Below are 20,743 nucleotides of genomic sequence, written 5' to 3'. Positions count from 1 at the left end.
TGATTGAATGCGTTGGGGAGAGTGGAATAGAGGCGGGAGCAGGGATTATTAAAGGCTTAGGGCTTATAGTGCTCTGTACTCTGCGCTTGTCTCGCAGATGCAGCAAGAGAAAATGATAGATGGCTCTACCGTGGCTGGCAGGCTGATGACCATTTGGTCACTGGACAGTTTGCATCTCAGTGAGAGGCTTTAACTTGTTTTAAGAGAGCTAGTCCGGAAGGTGCCATGAAGGACCGATGTCGTATATGTTGTGCTCGTCTGGCAGGCAGCCAGTGTCGCTGGATCTTCAGCTCATCAGCACAGAGGAAGCTACAAGTGATCTTGTCCCATGTCCTGGGTTGGGAGGTGACACGCGATGGTCGAGGCGAGTTCCTCTGTGGGAAATGTGTTTTCCAGTTGGAGAAGGTGGTACAGTGTGATGTTAACCTCACCCAGCTGCTGGAAGATCACAACAGTCAGATCCAGAAACTGCAGGCGGCGAAAGAACACATGATCCAGTGCATCGTCCACATCTACAACAAAAACAACCCAAGCTTGGACAAGAGAGTTGGGGAGAGCACTCACTGCAAGTCTCCACCCAGATCCTCTGGGGTTGGCAGTCCTGATGAAGGACAGCAGTTAGGTGAGATTGGACTTGGTCACTTGGGGAATTGCATGAGAAGGTGTGTGAGTCTGGACAGAATTGCTAGTAGAGGGACAGTCTCTGGGCGCTCAGGCCTCAAGAGCAGCAGGCTTGGGTCAGGGGCAGGGCTTGATGGCTCTATGAAGAGTTTTGGTCTCAGAGGAACACGCCAACGTTCAAAGAGCATGTATTTTGACCTGGTCCAACGTAAAGGCATACTACCCAGATCTGGATTCAAAGGACTCTCCACATCCCTGCAGTCCTTGAATCGAGACTTTTCGTCAGACACGTATACAGAGCCTCCACTCAAAGTGAAACTCGCAGAGGCCAAGGCATTTGTAGCCAGGCATGGTGGTGCCACTGTTGACCCAGGAGGAAAAGTCCAGGCCAGAGCACTGCTCTGGAGCTCCTCAAATCAACCATCTGTGATCTCTGACTTGATCCAGCTTTTACGCTGCATTTCCAAGCAACACATCACTGCCCCTGCAGGAAGCCACATCCCTGTCCTGAAGAGGCTAAGTACTGGCCAACTTAAACCTGGAGCAATGCGCAGACACAGAGAAGCAGCATTGAAGTCTCTTCATGATCTTACAGAGGAATTTGATGATGAATATACCTCTGTCAGAGTGGAGGTAGTCCTTTTTAACATTTTCAGCTTGGCAAACCATTGTTGCTCTGGTAATGAGCTGTGACAGACAGCAGCTTTGTTGCTTACTTAGCTTGCATTAATTCAATGTCCCTTTCCTTTGTTTGTGTGCTGCCTGGATTTGCTGAGAAGAGTGAGGTTAGCCGATTGGAGTCCGTCAATAAGCACCTGACTGAAGAGCTCTCACAGACAAGAAGCACCAACGAGAACCTGACAAAAACACTAGAGGAAACCCAAACTCAGTACAAGGTACATAGAAAAAAAAAAAAAAAAATTAAATTGCAAATATTAATTATGTTTTTTTAATAACATCCTATTATTCTGTAAACAGACCCTGTCAGGGAAGTTGGAGCAGAAGGAGAATGAACTCAGCTTGGAGGGTAAAAATGCCCTGAAGCGAGACAAAACAATCCAGGGGTTGACTCAGGTCCTCCGAGAAAAGGAAAAAGAGGTAAGGTTCTTATCACAAATATCCCTCCGTCTTTATGATGCAATGCTCTCACAACAACCTGTCTGTCTATGTATTGCAAAGATTGCAGAGCTGTGTCATGAGATTGAGGACAGGGATGATGCTCTAGCCAAGGCTAGAGAGGCAGCACATAAGGCTCAACTGCAGAAATACCAGGCAAGCACTGTACCTTTTTATGGCGATCTCAACCTTGTGTATAATAATCTGTTAATTCTAACTTCTTGCTATGTACATTAATACACGTCATTGCAGAGAGTAAAAAATTGCAGCCTCTGTATCTGTAAAGATAAATATTTTCTGTGTATCTTCCCAGGGAGCAGAGGAACACCAAAACCTATTAATGGCAAAACAAACAGAGCTGTCCCAACTCCAGGGGGAACACAATGTCAAAGTGCTTGAAGCACAAAAGCTAAAGCGTGCCCTGGACAGAAAGGAGCAAGAGCTGGCTGACTTGCAACAAGCAAAGGACCAACTGGAGGTTGAACTGGAAGACCTGCAACAGCAGAAGAAGAAAGGAGACAAAGCCCTGAATGTAAGACAGGGCAGTAATTCTCTAATGAATATTTCCAATGAAGCCAATGAAGCACTCACAATCCTCTTATTATCTAACTATGCCCATAAAAATATGACTTTTTGTGTCTATTATTAATTGACCCCTCCAGGATCTTAATAATCAGCTGAAGAAGCTAAGCGGTGAGATTGGGGAGAGGGAGAGTGCTCTGGAGCAGCAGTACCAGGAGCTGCTAGATCAAACCAAAAGAAAAGTGCAAGCCCATGAGGTCACCATCCAGCGGCTTACATCCACCCTTGCTGATAAAGAGCAGCAGCTACAGGTGCGACTAAAACATTTACCATTTTCAGATAAAAGTAATAAATCTTTTTATTTCTATTCATATCTTTTTCCCATTGGAATATCTACAAATGAAAATATGCTGTTAGTTGTTATCTTGTTTTTCTTTGTGTTCATCAGGAATACATAAATATGTTCAGAGACTTTGAGCAAAGCAAAAGCCCAGGAGGAAACGACAATGTGCTTTCCAAGCTGCGGCAAAGACTGAAAGAAAAGGAGAAGGCTCTGGAGGTATACATTCCTTCTGTGTAATCTTCTCACCATGGTGATTATAATTAGATTCTGACATCCTCTTGTTTGCTCTCTCAGCAAGCACTGGATGAGAAGTTTGCTGCCATTGAGGAGAAAGACAATGAGATTCACCAGCTGCAGCTGTCTCTAAGGGAGAAGGAAAGAGACCTGGACAGGCTAAATAACTTGCTATCTCACAACGAGGAAACCATAAATGTGTGTAGATGTCACCATGTTTGATCTAGAAAAAATATCAGAAACTCTAGAAATTTGACTTTCGCCTTTGTCATCAGAAAATACTTTATTTTGATGCATGTCTGCCTAATTCTCTACCTCTAGAGTTTTGATAGTCTGATCAAGGAGAAGGATGTGGAGCTGCAGCATCTTGCAAACACACTCAAAAACCTTCAGAGAGCAAAGCAAGATGTAGAAGATAACCTGAACAGATCACTGAGGGAGAAGGACTCCATCATCAGCCAACTGCAGCTCTCCCTGGAGGGCAAGACAAAGGACATGGAGGTCAGTTGACAAATAAGTCGCCCTCACACCCTCAGATGTGACTTTACCTGGTTGTTTATCCTCAGGCATGTCTTTGAGGCAATTTTTGGTTTCTCTAACTCTGTCTTCTTGTTTGTAGGAAATGGCCAAATCCATGCTAAGCCAGTCACAAAGTCATGTACATGACCTTGCTGAACAGATGGGCCAGAGGTTAAAAGTGACAGAGGTTATGTTGGCTGAGGCTGTGAAAGCCAGGGAAAGGCTGGTTGCAGACAATGAAAGCGCAGTGGAAGGACTGTTGGCTACAATCAGCAGCAAGGACCAACTTCTCAAGGTTAACATTTAAGACATCATAGTGATTGGTTTGAGTGAAATAAATTTACATAATATACATAGTAATTTGGTCTGTTATTTTGTCTTTGCAGGAGTCTGCTGAGCACTACAACCGCATGTTGTCTGAGCGTACACAAGACATTCAGGAACTAAAGAAGCAGCTGTCTGACAGGCAACAGCAGCTTGCCACTGCTGAGAAGCAAAGCTCTGTAAGAGCCCAGGAGGATTGTTTAGAGACTGCAAACCTCCAAGCACTGCTTGCTGAAAAAGACAGCCTCATCAATGTAAGTTCCTCTGGGATATAACGGTGTCACTCATCTGTTAAATGTGCTTGACTTAGATCCCTAACAAGGAAAATAAATAAAAACTCCCAGGAGGAATAAGACACACTCCTTTCCTCCATTATGATTTCAAATCACATTGTGGCCTCTCTAAAATCTGGTTAGATTTCTGGAAAGAGTTTATATACATGGCTGAGTGAGCAAACTTTATACCTTTGTAATTTTGCAGAAACTTCTGCTGCATGGTCAGGAGAGGGACCAGTTTCAGGCGGAGCCAGATCATGTGTTGGAGCTCAGACAAACTATCCAAATCATGCAGGAGAAGTTGGACGAGAGGGATGGTAAGGACTTAAGTCCTTATTTAAATTATTCACTGGATATTTTTAAGATATATTACAATTCTGTTAATTTCATTACTTTTTTGTCTCCACTGAAGCTGAGCTGTGTAGAAGGAATGGCGGCGATAATGTGGAGAACATCCCACTCTCCAGGAAGACAGTTGTCATCCTGAAGACTGAGCTGGCACAGAAAACTGAGGCACTGAACAATGCCCTGAAGAGGGAGAATGAACTGAAGGTCAGTTGGTGATAGGGATGTCAAGATACCAAAAATGTTGTAGTCGATACAGATGCCATGAGACTTCCATGATTTTCAATACACAATGTAATACCATGGCAAAAAACAACAAAACAAAACACTCCTTTATAAAAACAATAGTGGCTATGTAGCCTTCAAGTAATAGATAATAAGAAAAGACTATTAATATTATAAAACAAAACAGTGGCTCGTAGGGAAATAATGAGAATTATGAGGTATAGCTCAATGAAAACAACAGAGGCTGCAAATGCAAGAACCTTTTGACCCTTGAAGGTGTTCACTGTCAACGTGTAAAACGAGCGCAGGTCAGCAGGGGAGTGAGGAAGTAGGACAATATGGCAAAGCACAACGTGACATCCCTAGTTGGGTATAAGCATTTAATAGATGTCCATAATTTAGGCACTATTCCAAACAAATGTCTTAGTTTAATTCCCTTCATTACTTTTTTCTCCAGATCTCATTGGCGGAGCTACAGTCATTACTGTCTGAGCTGGAGGGTCGCAGTGAAGGTCAGACTGCTAATATTGAGTCACTGACTTCCACTCTGAAGACCAAGGATGAGATAATCAATGTAAGGATCCCCCCATTCACACACTCTAACTCTCCCACTGAAAGATTTACCAACTTTGGATAAGCAGCTTCTCTTCTAACAGCATTCGAACTCCATGAGGTCTCTGCCATTTTTCTCATGTTTTTTTCTTTGAGCAGGTTCTTCACCAGCGCCTTGGGCAGAAGGGTGACAGTCGGGGTGATCACATGCAGGATCAGGTTATTGGCTCTGGCCTGGAAAGATCATTCCCTGGACTCCCACAAAGAGAGAGAACCATGATTGGTGGAGACAGCCAGCAAGAGGTACACTGAAAACTTGAAATAAAAAATAAATATAATAAATACAAATCTAAATGTTTGAATGCTTCAACATTAAGACCAACACCATTTTATTTTCTGTCTCCCTTAAGGCTTTACCCAACCTTATAGCCCTGCAACAGGAACATGATGCTCTTAACAAAGCCCTGAGAGCGGAACAACAGCTCTACTCTAGCCTGGTCAGGACTGTTAAAGAGCAGGACAGGTGGGGATAATGGTCACAGTATCTAAACAACATTACAACAAATGAGTGAACAAAAACCGTTATATTGAGTAGGTTCATTTTATTGGTGTTATTAATGTATATGTGTTTTGCAGTGCCCAGCGTCTCCATGCTCTGCAGCTGGAACTGACTGCGGTGCAGCTCCTCAGGCAGCAGCTAGAGGAGAGCATCAAATCTAATGAGGAGCTCAAGGATGACTTGGAGAGAGAGATACACAGAGCCAAACTCGGAGAAGGTGCAGTTCAAACCCACTGGGTGCTAGATGACAATGGGGAGTGAAAGAAAGAAAAGAAACTTAATAAAAGGAAAGCTTATGTTTATCACTAAATTAAATATATAACCAAAACTTATACAACCAAAATATCCGTAAATCCAAGGGAAAACATAAAAACGCCTTTCTTCATTGTCCAGTGTGTTTACTCCGACAGTATGTCCTGTCCTCTGTGTCAGTTCATTCTGCATGAACACCTGGTCCCTTCACTCATCTTCTTTGTTCTCTTTCTGTTACTGTTTTTACATCATCACATTATCATCTGCATGTCTGTGTCCATACTAGAGCTGCTGTTTTCTCTGTCTCTCCTCAAATGTAAAGGCCTCACACTGTCTCCCAGTTTGTCTGTGAATAAAGGCTGCTGTTGGCCTATTTTCTCTCCATCTCTCGCTAGTAACATCCTGTCTGCTTGTTTTCACTGTTCCATTAAAACATTTGTCTGTTGAAAGCATCAGCTCTCTAACACCACTCTGATTAATGACCCAATCCATCCAACCATCTGTCACATGAATTGGATTTAATGGCATAAGCATTTCATTATATAACAACTTTAGGGACGTCATTCAAGGTTTTTATACTGATATAGAATGATTCTGTATCCCACTATAGAGTAGCTCCACTTAAATGGATCCTAACAAAAAAATCTTAACATTATTCTCGTATGACACCACATAGTTAAATTTCCCTATAGGGATCAATAAATTATCTCTCTCTCTCTCTATACGCATATATATATATATATTTCTCTCTCTCTCTCTCTATACGCATATATATATATATATATTCTCTCTCTCTCTCTCTCTCTCTATATATATATATATATATCTTCAATGAAGTTAGTGCTTTAAATAGCGTCACATCAGGATGCAGTTTAAAGACTAATGAAAAGTGTCACTATATGCTGAGGTAGTCGTCTAAGCCAACTAAGTGTCTGTCTGTGTCACACGTGCATTTGTGTGCATGGCATGCTCATACCCCGCCTCTGTCTGAAAAGAGCCAGGTGTATAAATAGGTCAGCTGTAAGTAACAGGCCCATGGCTCACATTTACACTGAATATGCAAAATAGATGTAGCTATAGTAATTACCACTAATATAGTTTCCACCTTTCTTGTTTTTGTTTTAAAATCTGAATTGTTTATATAATTTCTGCATATGCATGCCATATGTAGACAAGCGTTTTGACTCATCAAATTTGACCACTAGCGTACACAATTTAATGAATCCAAATAATGGTGAATTTATTACGTATTCAATAACCATGTCAAGATTTATCAAGAAATGCATATTAATTGATCAGTATTAAGACACAGAAGTGCAGATGAACTGTTTTTATCATTGTGAAAACTATTGCAATACAAAGTCTAACAAAGTTTTAACTGCAGATGCTACAGCATGCAAATCATTGTTAACTTAAAGCTAAATCATTCTGATTTATCTACACATTTAATAGCTTTACTGCACTGTAACATTGTTACCTTGCGGAGAAATGTACTGTCTAGTCAGCCCCAAGACATGGTTGCATGTAACCCTCTGTGTATGTCTTCAGGCATGGACCCCACTGATCCTAAAGAACTCGAGAGCATGAGACATCAGCTCGAAGATGCACAGCGCTGGAATGCATCTCTGCAGGCTCGCTTAGGAGCAATCCAGAACCGTGGAGGAGGGGTCGGTGGGGCCAATGATGGTGGTACGAACACAAAAAAATACACTAGATTTTATACAACAGCTTGACCTGAAACAATTTTAGCAGACAAGTCCTTTCTTTGACAATATTTTTTTTTCTATGCTTCAGGCGACACTTTGAGTTTCATTGGCGATCAGACTTCCTACATGAGTATATGTGTGGGGGAGGGGCAGGATGACAGCTTGTGTCAACTCTCTGAACAAGAGCTAAAGCAGAAGGTAAATTCCTTTTTTAAACTAATATTTTTTTTTTTACAAATAGGCTCTTATAAATTATTAATAGTATCTACAACTTTGATAAATGGCAAAGTATTTCATCAAAACAGTAGGAAGACACTCATACCATTGGATGAACAAATAATGCGTCTGTGCTTTAGGTGCTGGACCTGCAGGATTGTGTAAGCAGACTGCAGACTGTAAACAACGAGTTGCAGAGCCGACTGTCGCTATTGGAGAAGTCAGAGCATGAGGCTTCCAACAAGGAGGGAAAAGACATGGTCAGCACCTGGAATCAGGTTAGAAGCCACAAATGATGAGGAACTTGTGACATCAAAGTTTATTTCCTAAATCTAACAATAAAGTCCACATTATTGACAATTATCAACAGTATGTCCACATTTAGGAAATGCTTAAGTCATTGTCTAACATCCACCTTTATTAGCTCCTTTCTAACCTTTGAACCTACACCTTGACCTCTGCTCTGTTTAGCCTGTTACTAATCTCTCTTTACTTTGTGGAATTATATCTGTTGTTTCTAACGTGTGTCTCTTGTCTGTAGTAGAAAATAGACCCTCTTTTTCCCTCCTTCACCTTTCCTAACGAGTCCCTGTTTTTTTTTTTTTTTATCTCTGTGTCCCATAAAATGGTCTCTCTTTGCCATTCCACATTAGACACGTCATGCCATTCTGCTGTTGCTGTGCAGTGTTTTATGGATTCTGTTCCCTCATTAAGTTTTTCTTTTACCAAGCCATGTGTGTCATACTCGCCTCCCATCCCATTACTCTAGCAGCTAAAGAGGACGCAGGAGACACAGCTTTTGGCTGACAGTGACAGGAAGCATCACCCTGGTAGGAACAAAGAGAGCCAGACAGACATCAAACTAGGACAGGTAGGAAACACACATTAATTTATTATAAAGAGATTTTGAACTATTTTCAGCTAAAGTTTATTGTAAATATTCTGGGTCATTTTTAGATGGTGTCTGGAAAACAATTGGGTAATGAGAATATGGACAGTGGTCTTAGCCAGAGTAGAGAACATCCTCAGTCTGGCAACAACACTTTGGACACTGGAGAGAGAGAACAGAAGAATGGAGATGTAATGGCACTTAAATCCCTGCTGACTGATTGTGGGGCTACATCAGTCTCACACCTCAGGTAATATGTTTTCTTTAATAATTCAGATTCTTCTTATTTTCATCGTAAGGTTCAGTACACTGATCAGATCTCCATTATTGCAGAGAGAAGTTGCACAGACTGGCATCTGAAAATGTGGAAATGCGGGGTCTATTGAAGGAACAAAAATCTGCAGAGTGTAAAGAAAAAGAGAGCACGGATGCCTCAGGGAACAGCAGTGATGGACAGGCCGAATTGAGGCAGAGTATGGAAACACTGCCGATCAAGGTGTCAAATGAAAAGGGAGCGGAGGTAGTTGTCAGCACTGCCAATGGGATGGAGACGTCAAAAACTAAAGGACCAGGCCATGCCACAAGGCATGGGGTAAGTACTGAAACAGTAAGAGAAAGATGTCATGTTGCCGTCTGTCTCTCATTCTTTAATGGCTACTGATCTGTTTGCTTAATTTGTAGGCTGGTCTCAAATCTCGCCTTCCTGTTCCTGTGAGACAGAGAGAGGAGACTGGCAGCAGCAGCATGCAGTCAACTAGACCTGAATACCTGAGGACTGATGCACTTCAACACCCTCATTCGGATGATGTGTATCAGCAATTACACGCAGAAACTGACTTCTCAATATCTCTCCAGCAAAGCACTTCCACTGCACAGCATAGCAGAGGTTCAGCAGGGTTGGACAAGGGCTCTGAAGCTGAACAGAGACTGGATAACACCCAGACTGACTCTGCTCTATTCACTCAGCTGGAGCTCCTCCACCAGGAGTGTCAGGAGAAAGAAGCCCTAATCAACAAGCTCAGTGAGCAGCTTGCTGACTGGGAAGAGCTCCACACTCAGCTTCAGGAAAAGGAACAGCTTAATCACCAGTATGTTGAAGCCCTACAGGCTGCAGAATCAACTATTGCTTACCTGACTGCCTGCAGTCTGGACAACCAGGGAGGATTTGGATCACACACCAGTTCAGGAGCAGGTTCTGGTTCTGTGGGTTCAGATGCTGCCCTCCACAGTCGATGCATGGAGCTGCAGAAAGCCCTACAGGACAAGGAGGAGCTTAACAACCAGCTTATTGAGCTTGTGATTATGGCAGAGAAAGCCATCACCTGCTCCAACAGCCAGGAAAATAATCCAGAAATCAGGGATCTTTGCTCACAGATAGACAGCGCCCTGCAGCAGGTTAATGCATCCTCAAAGAGAGACAGCCCAAGAGGTGTTTCTGGAAGCACTAACGCCTCAATGCAGGAGTTGCAGCGACACACAGACTCTTTGCAGGAGGCACTTTGGGAGCAGAACAAGCTCAATGCAGAGCTGAGGGAAAAACTGAGAGATGCAGATGCTGCTGCTAAACAGAGCTACAACAGTAACAGTGCTGGCCAGGATGGTAAACCTTCAAGGCAGTTAGCAGCAGAGAATGGCTCAGAGGAACACCACGGGGCAATGGGAAGTTCTGTTGACGCTAGTTTAACTCAGGATTTGACAAAAGCTGTAATTAACTGCCTAAGTGCAACTGAGTCTGCCATTGCCTCTCTAGCAGAACACTGTACATATCCTGGCTCCTCGACTTCTGCTAAATCCTCACGGATCAGCTCTGACCTGCAGGTGAATTTAAACAAACTTCAGAGAGCCCTGCAAGAGAGGGAAGAACTGGGAGAATCCACCCAGATACAAACAACCAAATCCAGCAGCAAGTGTAGCACCGCTGTCACTGGAACAAAGGGTCAACTTCCCAGAGACCTCCATCAAAATCTCTGTCTCCTCTGCAAGGTCTACAATGATCTCTCTCACAGGATTTCTGAATTGCAGATTTCCTTACAAGAAGAGAAAGGCCATAGAGAAGAGAGCGAGGCCCACAGGTCAGTGCAGGATGGAAAGGGATTACCACCAAATGTTCAGGCCCAGCTAGAGTCTCTCCACAAGGCACTGAGAGAGAAGAAGAAAGCATATAAAAGCCTGGAAGAGAAACTAGCCACCGCTCTTACTGAGACAACCCCCACCCAAACTGCACGGAAAGGTGAGTTATCACATGCACAGATGCTTCTAAGACATATACATGTAAAGTTAAACACTTTCCTTAAAGCATATTGTTCAGGAACACCATAAAGGAGAGAGACAAGATTCTGTACACGTTGAATGATTTCTTCCTAACTCAAAAATATATTGCCTCTAATGCCAGCTCTGGAGCAGGATGACAAAGGCGTGCAGGTGGATTTGCAAGACCTGGGTTACGAAACCAGTGGCAAGAGTGAAAACGATAGGGAAGAGAGCAGTAGCACAGGTAGACGGCCTCTAGACAGACTCTGCATGTCTGTCTCCTGAGTGGACACTAATCTAAAATGTGCATCGATTCTCTTGTTATGTCTGCATGAGAAGTGAACAAAGGCGACTGTAACACATCTGTGTGGGTCTCATAACCACCCAGTCTCTCTACTGGTTTTAACCTGGTACTTCTTGGTACTCTTTCTTTGAATTCTTGCATGTTTTCACTCTGAAGTTTGGGAATGTCCTTCCAGCACTCATTAACCTTTCACTTTTATTTATTGTCTGCTTCACAAGTGACTGTATTTACACATGGCACTTTCACCTTGTTTCCTATGACTTCTAATGGTTTTTCTGTTCCTTATTTGACTTTTTCCATGTTTCCCTTTTGTTGCCAGATCTAGAGGTTGGTGTGAACCCAAGTCGTAGTGCTTCTAGCCTGCCTTCCCTACTGAAACACGAACAGGCCACCTTCTCCTCCACTGAAAACCTGGACTCAACCTCCAGCACACCGTATCCAAGTTCTCCAGCTCTCAGCTCAGCCAAGGTATTCACCTTTTCTTTCACTAATTACAATTAAGCGATCTGCAACAAGGCTCAGCAGGTCTGTCAAATTTTGGATTGCTCCATAAGTTGAGTGATGTGCAATAGGCGGTACTGTATATATACATGTAGACACTCAGTATTTTAATATTTAGCAAGGTTGTTTCTTGGCTTTTTCAAAACCAAAAATAAAATGCAGAAGTGTGAGAAATGCATTAAACTGTGAAGTTGGTTCCTTGAACACACACTGCTATCTTTAGCATATCCAGCTAGCTATCTTGCTAAAGTAGTCCATGAGTATTTCTGTCAAGGCCAAGAAACACATCAGTAGCAAAAAACATAGTTCCTATAAGGTACATTTTACAATGGCCCTTTTCACATTATGGTTTTAAAATTGGTCAGCAAGCTAGAATTTTTAAACAACCACGGAGGTAATGATAGTGCAATCAACGAGCTACAGCTAATACAATCTGTCATTGACAGTTTCAAAATAGATGAGTTTTTAATAAACTACAGAAACAAAATATTTACATGTATTACTATTAACTACATTTGATTGCTGTGAGATTGGAATGCCTGGCAGGTGAGATACTAGTTTTTACAGCGCTTAGTGGATTGTTAATTAAAACATTACAATTCTATTAAAGACAGTTAGTCACTCTTTGAATTTGGAAAACATCAGTGGAAACTGATACAGTATTTAACCTTCTACTGTGTTTTTTCAGGTCAGTCTGAAAAGCCTTCAGGTCTATGACGAGTACGGTGTTTCTGAAAATCCTCTCCAGCTTCAGGGACAAGTGAGAGAGCTGAAGGCCCAGCTGGAAAACCAGACCAAACTCATCCTCCAAATGCAAAACCTTCTGCGTAGGAACTCCCTCTCCAGTGACCTTATTGCCAACGCCTCTGACCCCTCCGTTGTCATCAGGGATCAAGAAGGGACACGGAAGGAGGACCGTTGCCAGGATAGTAGCTACAGAACTGTGCAGCAAAGGGAGAAAAAGGAGGGAGAGAACCAGGCGATGAAGGATAAAACCAGCCGTCTGAATTTGGACCAGGAGAGAGAGAGGACACTGAACAAAAGCACAACTGAACAGCTGCCACAGACCCACAGCCGCTCTACATCACCTGCCCGGTCAGCTCTCTTTTTCACTGCGTTAACAATATTACACCAAGTAAAAACTGCACAGTCACTTTGTAAAATAAAATCTTGACTAATTTTGTCATCTTTGGTGTTCTCTCCTGCCTGTCCTCATTCTGTCTTCTCCACAGACTGGACTCCCTGGTGAAGTCACAAGCCAGGGAGCTGTCACAACTGAGGCAGCAGATCAAGGAGAGCCGGGGACTGGGAGCCCTGCAGCGCCGACAGCTGGAGGAGCTGAGCAACGCCTTTAAGGAGCTGCTGCAGGCCAGCAAAGTCGACTTCTACATGGGGGAGGTAGTCAAAGAGCAGCTGGACAAGAGCCTGAATCTTCTGGACAGACTGGAGGGACGGCTGGACAAAGGTAGTTGCTGCAGTGATGGTCTCTGCATTTGTTTCTAATCAGAATCACACAGTTAATTATTTTATCATAGTTTTTCATGATGCATCATTTTACCAAAACACAGAAAATCCAGCCAGCACACATAATCAAAATGATGTTGGAACTGGGCGATAAATTACACCTCAACTCAATATTTAGCAAAACACAAGGCAGGAAAGGAGTTTTAGTTGTATAAATACAGACCTATTATGGTTTAACAAAGACAAAGCAGAGACAGTGGAAGACAAAAGTGCAGTCATTCATAACTGATTTTTACAGACAGCTCTTTGACAGCATATTTTCTTCCGTCTTCTAGGAGAGTCTCATCTGGATAATGAGGATGCGGCAGCTCTGGAACTGTCTCGCAGGTACGTCTCAAACTCTATTACTCTATTGACACCCTACTTAATTTAAATGTATTAAATTTGTTTTTTTATGGTACAAAATAATTATCTGATAATATTTATATAATCCAAACCTTGTAAAGTTAGGTTTAAGATGGTTGGGTGAGCTGAATTTTTCTTGAACGTGCTAGTTGAACAGTTTTGGAAATACTCTTATACTTACTGCCAGAGAGACACGGGGTAAAATCATTGTTTCAATGATTTTATTTTGAACTTCATCATCTGTCATGATTTTTACATCCAGGAGAGTATTTTGTTTGCATTGGAAAAAGAGCATACCCACTATTAATCTTATTTTACACAGGTCTGTGCTTTTGAAAGACCATATTGTAAATGTTGCAGTCTGGGAGTGGCATTAGCTGAGCTAATTTGATTATGTTTGTCTCATGACCCTATTAAAGACCCCCTCCCGCTCCACCTCCACCCAGTCAATTGAATTGCTTTATGACCCTTGGTGGTGCATGTGATTTTGGCTTTGAATGGCGTCCTGCTGTTGACCTAATTTTGTCTGTGTGTCAACCAAAACATTGGGGTCACACTGCCCCAAACTGGGTCACTGATCTCTTAGGACATCAACTAAGAACACACACAACACGTCAAGCAAATTAATTATCAAGCTTTGTATAAAACACCACAATAAGAACCAAATTAAACCACGTTTACAGTAAATTCAGTAGATCTGGCTCTTCACCAAATTGCACACACTTCTAGCTATTAGTTTCCTAAACATGCCTGATTTTTTTCATTAGGGTCCAGGAATTATTCTTTGGGAAATCTGGGAAAATGTCAAAAAAGCAATGTTAAAGAAAGTCAAAAAAACAATTGACAGTGGTTGCAACATCATCTCCTTGGTGGAGGAAATTAATATGGCTCCTAGTTACATGCATTCATCCACAGTACTGTTGTTGACAGTCTCGGGGAGCTTCAGCAGGGATCACATTCCCTGCTGTCCCATGAGGACATGAGAGATCTCCCTGACAACCCAGCTAGAATCCAACTGGAGTTAGATCATCTGCGTTTGGAGCTAGAGGGCGATAGAGAGCTGCTGCAGCAGTGCATCAGAGTCCTGGTTCAACAAAACCTCACCCTGGCCAAATGCACCAGAGAGCAGCTGGATCTGTGAGTGGGTTTGATCCAGAAACACAGTGTGGCGTTTGCTGTGATATCTTTCATATTTTTCCAGCTGTGTGTTTCCTCTGAAAGTTGCAAGTTCTCTGGTTCAAAACATTTTTGGCTTCTTAAGTCTTTCAGTTTGAATCCTTTTTTGGGTGGTTCCTCAATCGAGATGATGTCATGGATAAAATCCAGCTGTTTTGTGTTCTTAAAGACTGACTCATCTCATGAGGATGATGTGTTTCTGGATCATCAACTGATTTTTTTAACATGACTCATTATGTTTCCTCTCCTCTCTCCTCCCAGGTTGGCTAAAGAGCTGCAGGAGAAGAACCGTCTCATCCAGACCCTGCAGAGCCAGTTCGGAAGCCAAAGTCCCAGCAGCCACCACAGCTCTCACTCTGACCTGTACCACTCTGACAGGACCTCTTCCTCCTGCCATAGCCCACAAGGTGGCAGTCGATCTCCAAGTAAGAATTTCCAGATGCAACACTTACATATAGTCTTCATAATAGAATTTATTTGTGAGGGGGTGTGAAAGCCAGGTCCAATTACTGTTTTAAGTGTCAGAGATGCTGGGCAGTGGTATAGTCTCTACTAAACTAGTTTGCTCGATTAAAAATGCCCACTTTTCCCCTTTTCTTGCCTCAATGGTATGTGATAGGGATTTCATTGTCCACAGCCAGGACAATCTACTCACGGCCTGTAATGGCACTTATTTTCCACTCAGATCTTTTCTGTTGCAGTGAGGCGTCCCACAGCACAAAGCAGGTGTCCACTTTCAATCCGCCTAATCTTGGAAGTTGCATTATTCAGTGGCAACTATCAGGTTCATTCTTTAAATTGAGTTTCCCTCTGTAAAAGAGATAGTGAAGGATATGGATATGTGAGTGGTCCCTGCCCAGGGGCCAGCCGACCTCAACTCACATTTATCAATGTTACAACACTGTATGGTTGTAAACACTCACCTCTTTGGTTCCTGATGCTGCAGTGGTTCTGCAGCTACATGTGTTACAATGAAGGCTGTGTGCTTTATCAGTTCCAACTTCCTGAAGTATTAGTGAAGCGATTCAATATTGAGTGATGAAGGGAAACAATAAGGTCTTTATTAATTTAAAAATACATCTTAGATCACAACAGATAAATAAATGTGTGCTTCTATTTTATTTAAACAGTTTTTGTGGTTAATCTACTTGTTTCTGTTTCCCTGTACACATTTAGGCCAGCGACACTCCTCTGATTGGATGGGAGCAGCTGTTCCACCTGTAGGTGGAGCTCAGGCGGACGGTGTGTCCAGTCACAGGGGTGCTTCCAGCAGACTGCAGGGCCTGCAGAGGGAGAACGGGCGACTGCGGGAGCAGCTGAGAGGCAACGAGGAGCTCAACGCCACCCTGCGCAGTGAACTGGACCTACATCGATCAATTATTTCCCAGAGCAGCCCGTACCATCAGAATTGGGATCAAGGCCAGGACAAGCAGGGGCCAGGGCCTCAGACAGAAGCTCATGAAGTAGACAGAGACATTGCCCCACAGAGTGCTCCTGAGCAGCATAGCACTATGAATTCAGGTAAACATCATCAGGATATCTCTGCTTCTGCTGCTTAAATTTAGACTATTGTTTTTAATCTGTCTCATGCAAATCCCCCATTTTTTAAATCAGAATGTAATACTTTAGACCCTTTTACTTTCCCTTCCTTATGATTTTTGTGCACGTGTTTCTGTCAGACCTGCTGGCAGAACACCTGCAGGAGATTCGAGCTCTGCGACAACGTCTGGAGGAGAGCATCCGCACAAACGACCGTCTCAGGGAACAGCTGGAGAGGAGACTAGCCGAGGTGGAGAAAGACCCAGGTACACACCTGCAACTGGACACTCTCCTAATCTCACTCTCTTATTGTTGTTTTGCACAAAACATGAAAATACTGTTTATTTTCTATCATGAACTGTACTCATGCTCTATATTTGTTGACTGATGAGTGTGTGTATACTTGATTTGGCAGCTACCAACATCTTCATCCAGGGTAATGAGGAGCAGGGGCATCTGGCTAATGAGGTGCGATTTCTCAGGGGACAAAATCAAACCCTAAAGGAACAGCTCAACCTGGCATCTCGAGGTAAAACGCACATTTTCTAACAAGTTTATTTGGCACACACACTTTTTTCAGTCAGTAGACCAAAGAGACAATGTTTGTCCAAACACCAGTTCATTCTGGGCAGTGCCGTTTTTGTTGACAGTGCTTTACACTAACCTGCAAATACTTTTATTTCCTCCAGACAAGCAGAGGGAGAACGAGAAGCTACGCGAGACTCTGGCCAGACGGACTGCCAAACTAGAGCAGAGCAGGAAGGAGTCTGAAGCAATCAGGCAGGAAAATAGCCGACTTCAGGAGGGGCTGGAGCACATTAGCCAAGAAAACTCAGAGCTGCAGGATTCACTGCACCACAGCAAAGAGGAGCTGCATAGGTACACACACAAACATCAGAGTATCATGACCACACATGTAAATGTCTTCAATATTATATCATCAGTGCTCTCCTCCATGCAACCTGAAAGTAAACAGGCTGTTAATTGATATTCTAAAGACTTGTTACTGTGACCATTATTCCATACTATTAGTAAACTCAGAAACATGATAGTCCACCATTTGAAGGCTCCAACACAGTAATGATAGTATGTGACCTCTTGCCCCAGGTTCTACTGACACAGTTGGGTGACACTGACACTCGAAACCTGGAGTCTAGTTTACTGTCAGATCGCTTCTCCTCTCGCTTTCCTTATCTTGTCACTCTGAGCATGTGTGGTGTGTATAATACACAACATAAGGCTCTTAGTTGGAAACACACGAAATAACTTACGATTTTCAATTTTCATTATGGAAACATTTTTTTGATTATCAAAAAATGTCATAGTATAGTATGTCAGTAGTATAATAGAAAATTGTAAGGCATAGAAACGGTCAGTTCAATAAGGTGTTTAAAACAACTAAGTATAAGTAATGCATAAAAAAGGCAAAGAATAGTAAGACATAAAAAAAGTCATACACGTATATGATGTACTTTTTTATGTAGCAAATGTAACAAATACATATTCTTAGTAATAACATGTAATATGTTATTTAAACTCACTGGATTATGTCTCTGTGTTTCCAGGTTGCAGTGTGAGGTGAAGCTCCAGCGGCAGCAGCTGTCTGACTCCCAGCATCTTCTCCAGTCACTGCGAGTGGAGCTGCAAGTTTATGAAAAGATCAAGATTGATGCTCACAAACACAACGGTACTGCCTGTTTGATTGTTTTCTTTTCTTCACAAAGTGCCAATTGAAATCATATGAAGCTTCAATTGTGATAGAGAAAGATTGTTAGGTGACAAAGACTATAACTCTGCACTGATTTACGAGAGGTTACTCTGTCACTTAGCAACAATTACAAATAATCTTCTTCATTTTACATACATTAAGTTAGAATTCTCCTCTTCATTGCACCTCTCAGCAGAATCCAGTGAGACAAACCAGGAGCCACTTCCTGTTCCATCCTCCAGCTCTTTGGACCTGAGCGAGCTTCTGTCAGAGATCCGTCACCTGAGGCTGCAGCTGGAGAGGAGCATCCAGACCAACACGGCTCTGCGGCAGAGACTGGAGGAGCAGCTGCTCCGAGGACCCAACCGCTCTGAAACCATCAACATCAACTACCTGCTGTCATCTCCAGGTAAACACAAGGCTCCAACTAAACATGCTAATCACATGTGACACACAGATATCTGCAGGTCACGTCACTATTGGTTTTACATTTGTCTCAGATGAAGGGGGCAGGTCACCAGGTCGTGAAGGCTGCGATCTTCGCCACTCATTTCAGTACAACGAACAAACCAATGTCCTGGGTAAGAAAACTGTCAGCATGGTTAAACATACAACTAAATAGAATCCTCACCAGATTAACGTTGTTATCCGTCATGTGTTAAAACACTTGGACATGTGTAAATGTTTTCAGATGAGAAACGCCGCGCTCGTTCAGAGGTGGGCGGTGGGTCCTTCAGCAGCAGCTCTGGTGACTCTGGCGCTCCGTCTCGTCTGGTGCCGGGCCACAGGATGTGGGCCAATCGCAACGGCCGCCACGTTTTAGGCCTGATCGAGGACTACAACGCCCTGCGGAAGCAGATCTCAGAGGGTCGTAAGCTGTCGCACAGCATGGACACACAACTGCAGGAGTGTCTGCACACAGTCAGGCAGCAGAGCTCTGACAACAAGGTGCTGAGAAAATATCCAGAGTTACATGTTAGTTTGTGTTTTACTGATTAATACTAATGAGAATATGAAGATGTAATAAGCTTTCAATAGTAACTGAATAAATGGGCTTTACATTTAGGACAGAATATACACAACACATTGTCAACATGTTTCATGCCATTGTGTTCTTCACAGGTGATGGAACAGCAGCATCTGAAGAGTTTGTCCAGCAGCATGAGTACCATGCAGCATGTGTTAGAGGAGGCCGGTCGACTGCTCAAACTGGTGTGGAGAGTCTCTCTGCCAGCTGGAAACACAGCAGGGGACAGTGGCAACAACCAGCAGGTAAAACATGCACACACACATTTAAGAATGTGGCCTAACAAGTGAAGTATCTACACTCATATCCTTCTCTTTCTCTGTCAGCAGGACGAGCTGCTGAAAACTGAGATAGCCAGACTGAAAAGCCGGCTGTCGCAGCAGGAGAGGATGCTGAGTGGAGCCGTGAAACGCCTCCGCAGCACCAACCAGCTCAAAGAGGGAATGGAGAGGGTCATCATCGATCAGTGTATGATTATCTAGTTCCATGTAAACCACATAATAGAACTGAGATGATCTATTTAAACGTTGTCTGCTTTTGAGACTTGTATTCTAAACTGAATCTGAGTCTTTTAAATGTCATCAGCTCCTGTCTAGACTAAATGATTAAGAAATATAGTCTGAATGTTTTACTATAGTAAAGCATACAAACAGTTAATCATGTTTGTCTCCCTGTGCAGTGGCTCTAACTCATGGAGTGTTGAAGAAAGCCAGGGGAAACTTAGAGGTGAGTTTATCCAAATAACCAAAACCACAGTTAAAATGTCAAACTCTTTCTCAGCAGTGAATCACTCTTCTTTTCCTTCTTGTTCTCTATGTGAAATTATGATAGACAAATTACTGTACCGTCTTTGGCCTGAAGGGCCTGTCTGGAGGACCAGACGAAGGTAAGTGTGGTTGAGGTTCAGGCTTTGACAGTGATCTGATGCATGGTGCATGAAGTAAACACAAAGTGGCTTTGTGTTGAAAAGATATTGAGTTTGATATCTTTCTTTCTAAGTGTTCCTTAATGGAGGACTATTCCTTTAATAAACAACTAGTCACATGCATGTGTCTGGAAAGAGCTGTCTGCAGCATTTGGTTCTGTCCTGCATGTTTGAAGCTGAAAGTTTGTTAGCACCTGTCAGCTTTCACAGTAAGTCATTGACATGTTTTGTCTGTTTTAGGAGGTCCCAGTCACTGGCCAGTAGGGGGCACTACAGAGCCTGAGAGGAGGAGTGCACCCATTTCCGGACCAGGCAGACACTCAGCGTCCTCAGACAGCGACACCTCTCTGCACTGCAGCTTCTAAACCTGCTGGTTCATCTACGCTGCTTCTTCTTCTTCAGGCCTCATCCTGCTGTAAAACCGTCACCTTACTCCCCAGATATCAAAGCCTTTTTCTATCTTACTTGCACAAAACCTAATTTGATTTATTTTAGGTACTGAAGTTGTAAAAGTTTTTCTCTTAAAAGAAAATGCCTTTGTAAATAGTATTTCCTGCATTTTAAAAATATTTTTAAAATATTTTTCTTTTATATGATATAAGAACAGGAAAGTGTTTTTTTATTACTGACTTATCGTTTTTACCCTTTGTTTTTGCCTAACAGTTTATGTAAGGGATGGTTCGGGGCGACTGTGTCATCAGAAAGAATCATGTGCACATGCAGTAAAGAAAAAGGTGAAACCCAGC

General features: G+C 42.8%; 1 protein-coding gene across 30 annotated transcripts in view; it reads left to right on the top strand.

Annotated features, from left to right (window-relative positions):
- The window catches only part of cdk5rap2 (CDK5 regulatory subunit associated protein 2), a 29,632-nt gene extending 8,891 nt beyond the window's left edge, over positions 1-20,741 (top strand). For 4 of the 30 annotated variants that reach the window (XM_020081993.2, XM_069514234.1, XM_069514236.1 and 1 more), the window contains 43 exons: positions 1,401-1,517; positions 1,600-1,719; positions 1,801-1,893; positions 2,051-2,269; positions 2,400-2,570; positions 2,708-2,818; positions 2,897-3,034; positions 3,158-3,337; positions 3,456-3,650; positions 3,742-3,933; positions 4,160-4,271; positions 4,367-4,506; positions 4,982-5,098; positions 5,236-5,379; positions 5,487-5,599; positions 5,713-5,852; positions 7,436-7,576; positions 7,682-7,791; positions 7,950-8,087; positions 8,579-8,680; positions 8,767-8,948; positions 9,032-9,290; positions 9,380-10,928; positions 11,091-11,192; positions 11,572-11,720; positions 12,442-12,848; positions 12,986-13,218; positions 13,553-13,604; positions 14,553-14,759; positions 15,060-15,223; positions 15,975-16,319; positions 16,478-16,603; positions 16,753-16,866; positions 17,027-17,216; positions 17,903-18,024; positions 18,239-18,454; positions 18,546-18,626; positions 18,737-18,993; positions 19,168-19,317; positions 19,399-19,540; positions 19,752-19,798; positions 19,904-19,958; positions 20,238-20,741. In XM_020081993.2, coding sequence (XP_019937552.2) covers positions 1,401-1,517; positions 1,600-1,719; positions 1,801-1,893; positions 2,051-2,269; positions 2,400-2,570; positions 2,708-2,818; positions 2,897-3,034; positions 3,158-3,337; positions 3,456-3,650; positions 3,742-3,933; positions 4,160-4,271; positions 4,367-4,506; positions 4,982-5,098; positions 5,236-5,379; positions 5,487-5,599; positions 5,713-5,852; positions 7,436-7,576; positions 7,682-7,791; positions 7,950-8,087; positions 8,579-8,680; positions 8,767-8,948; positions 9,032-9,290; positions 9,380-10,928; positions 11,091-11,192; positions 11,572-11,720; positions 12,442-12,848; positions 12,986-13,218; positions 13,553-13,604; positions 14,553-14,759; positions 15,060-15,223; positions 15,975-16,319; positions 16,478-16,603; positions 16,753-16,866; positions 17,027-17,216; positions 17,903-18,024; positions 18,239-18,454; positions 18,546-18,626; positions 18,737-18,993; positions 19,168-19,317; positions 19,399-19,540; positions 19,752-19,798; positions 19,904-19,958; positions 20,238-20,362 — 8,067 coding nt within the window. In that variant the 3' untranslated portion in view covers positions 20,363-20,741. Of the gene's footprint in view, positions 1-85; positions 1,255-1,400; positions 1,518-1,599; positions 1,720-1,800; positions 1,894-2,050; positions 2,270-2,399; positions 2,571-2,707; positions 2,819-2,896; positions 3,035-3,157; positions 3,338-3,455; positions 3,651-3,741; positions 3,934-4,159; positions 4,272-4,366; positions 4,507-4,981; positions 5,099-5,235; positions 5,380-5,486; positions 5,600-5,712; positions 5,853-7,435; positions 7,577-7,681; positions 7,792-7,949; positions 8,088-8,578; positions 8,681-8,766; positions 8,949-9,031; positions 9,291-9,379; positions 10,929-11,090; positions 11,193-11,571; positions 11,721-12,441; positions 12,849-12,985; positions 13,219-13,552; positions 13,605-14,552; positions 14,760-15,059; positions 15,224-15,974; positions 16,320-16,477; positions 16,604-16,752; positions 16,867-17,026; positions 17,217-17,902; positions 18,025-18,238; positions 18,455-18,545; positions 18,627-18,736; positions 18,994-19,167; positions 19,318-19,398; positions 19,541-19,751; positions 19,799-19,903; positions 19,959-20,237 lie in introns of those variants that run through there. The other 26 variants (XM_069514217.1, XM_069514219.1, XM_069514218.1 and 23 more) reach the window with 26 other exon arrangements.
- Positions 20,742-20,743: the final 2 nt, after the last annotated feature.

The sequence above is a fragment of the Paralichthys olivaceus genome, chromosome 18, assembly GCF_024713975.1.
Source record: "Paralichthys olivaceus isolate ysfri-2021 chromosome 18, ASM2471397v2, whole genome shotgun sequence".
NCBI lineage: Eukaryota > Metazoa > Chordata > Actinopteri > Pleuronectiformes > Paralichthyidae > Paralichthys > Paralichthys olivaceus.
This window is presented reverse-complemented; position numbering and strand designations above follow the sequence as displayed.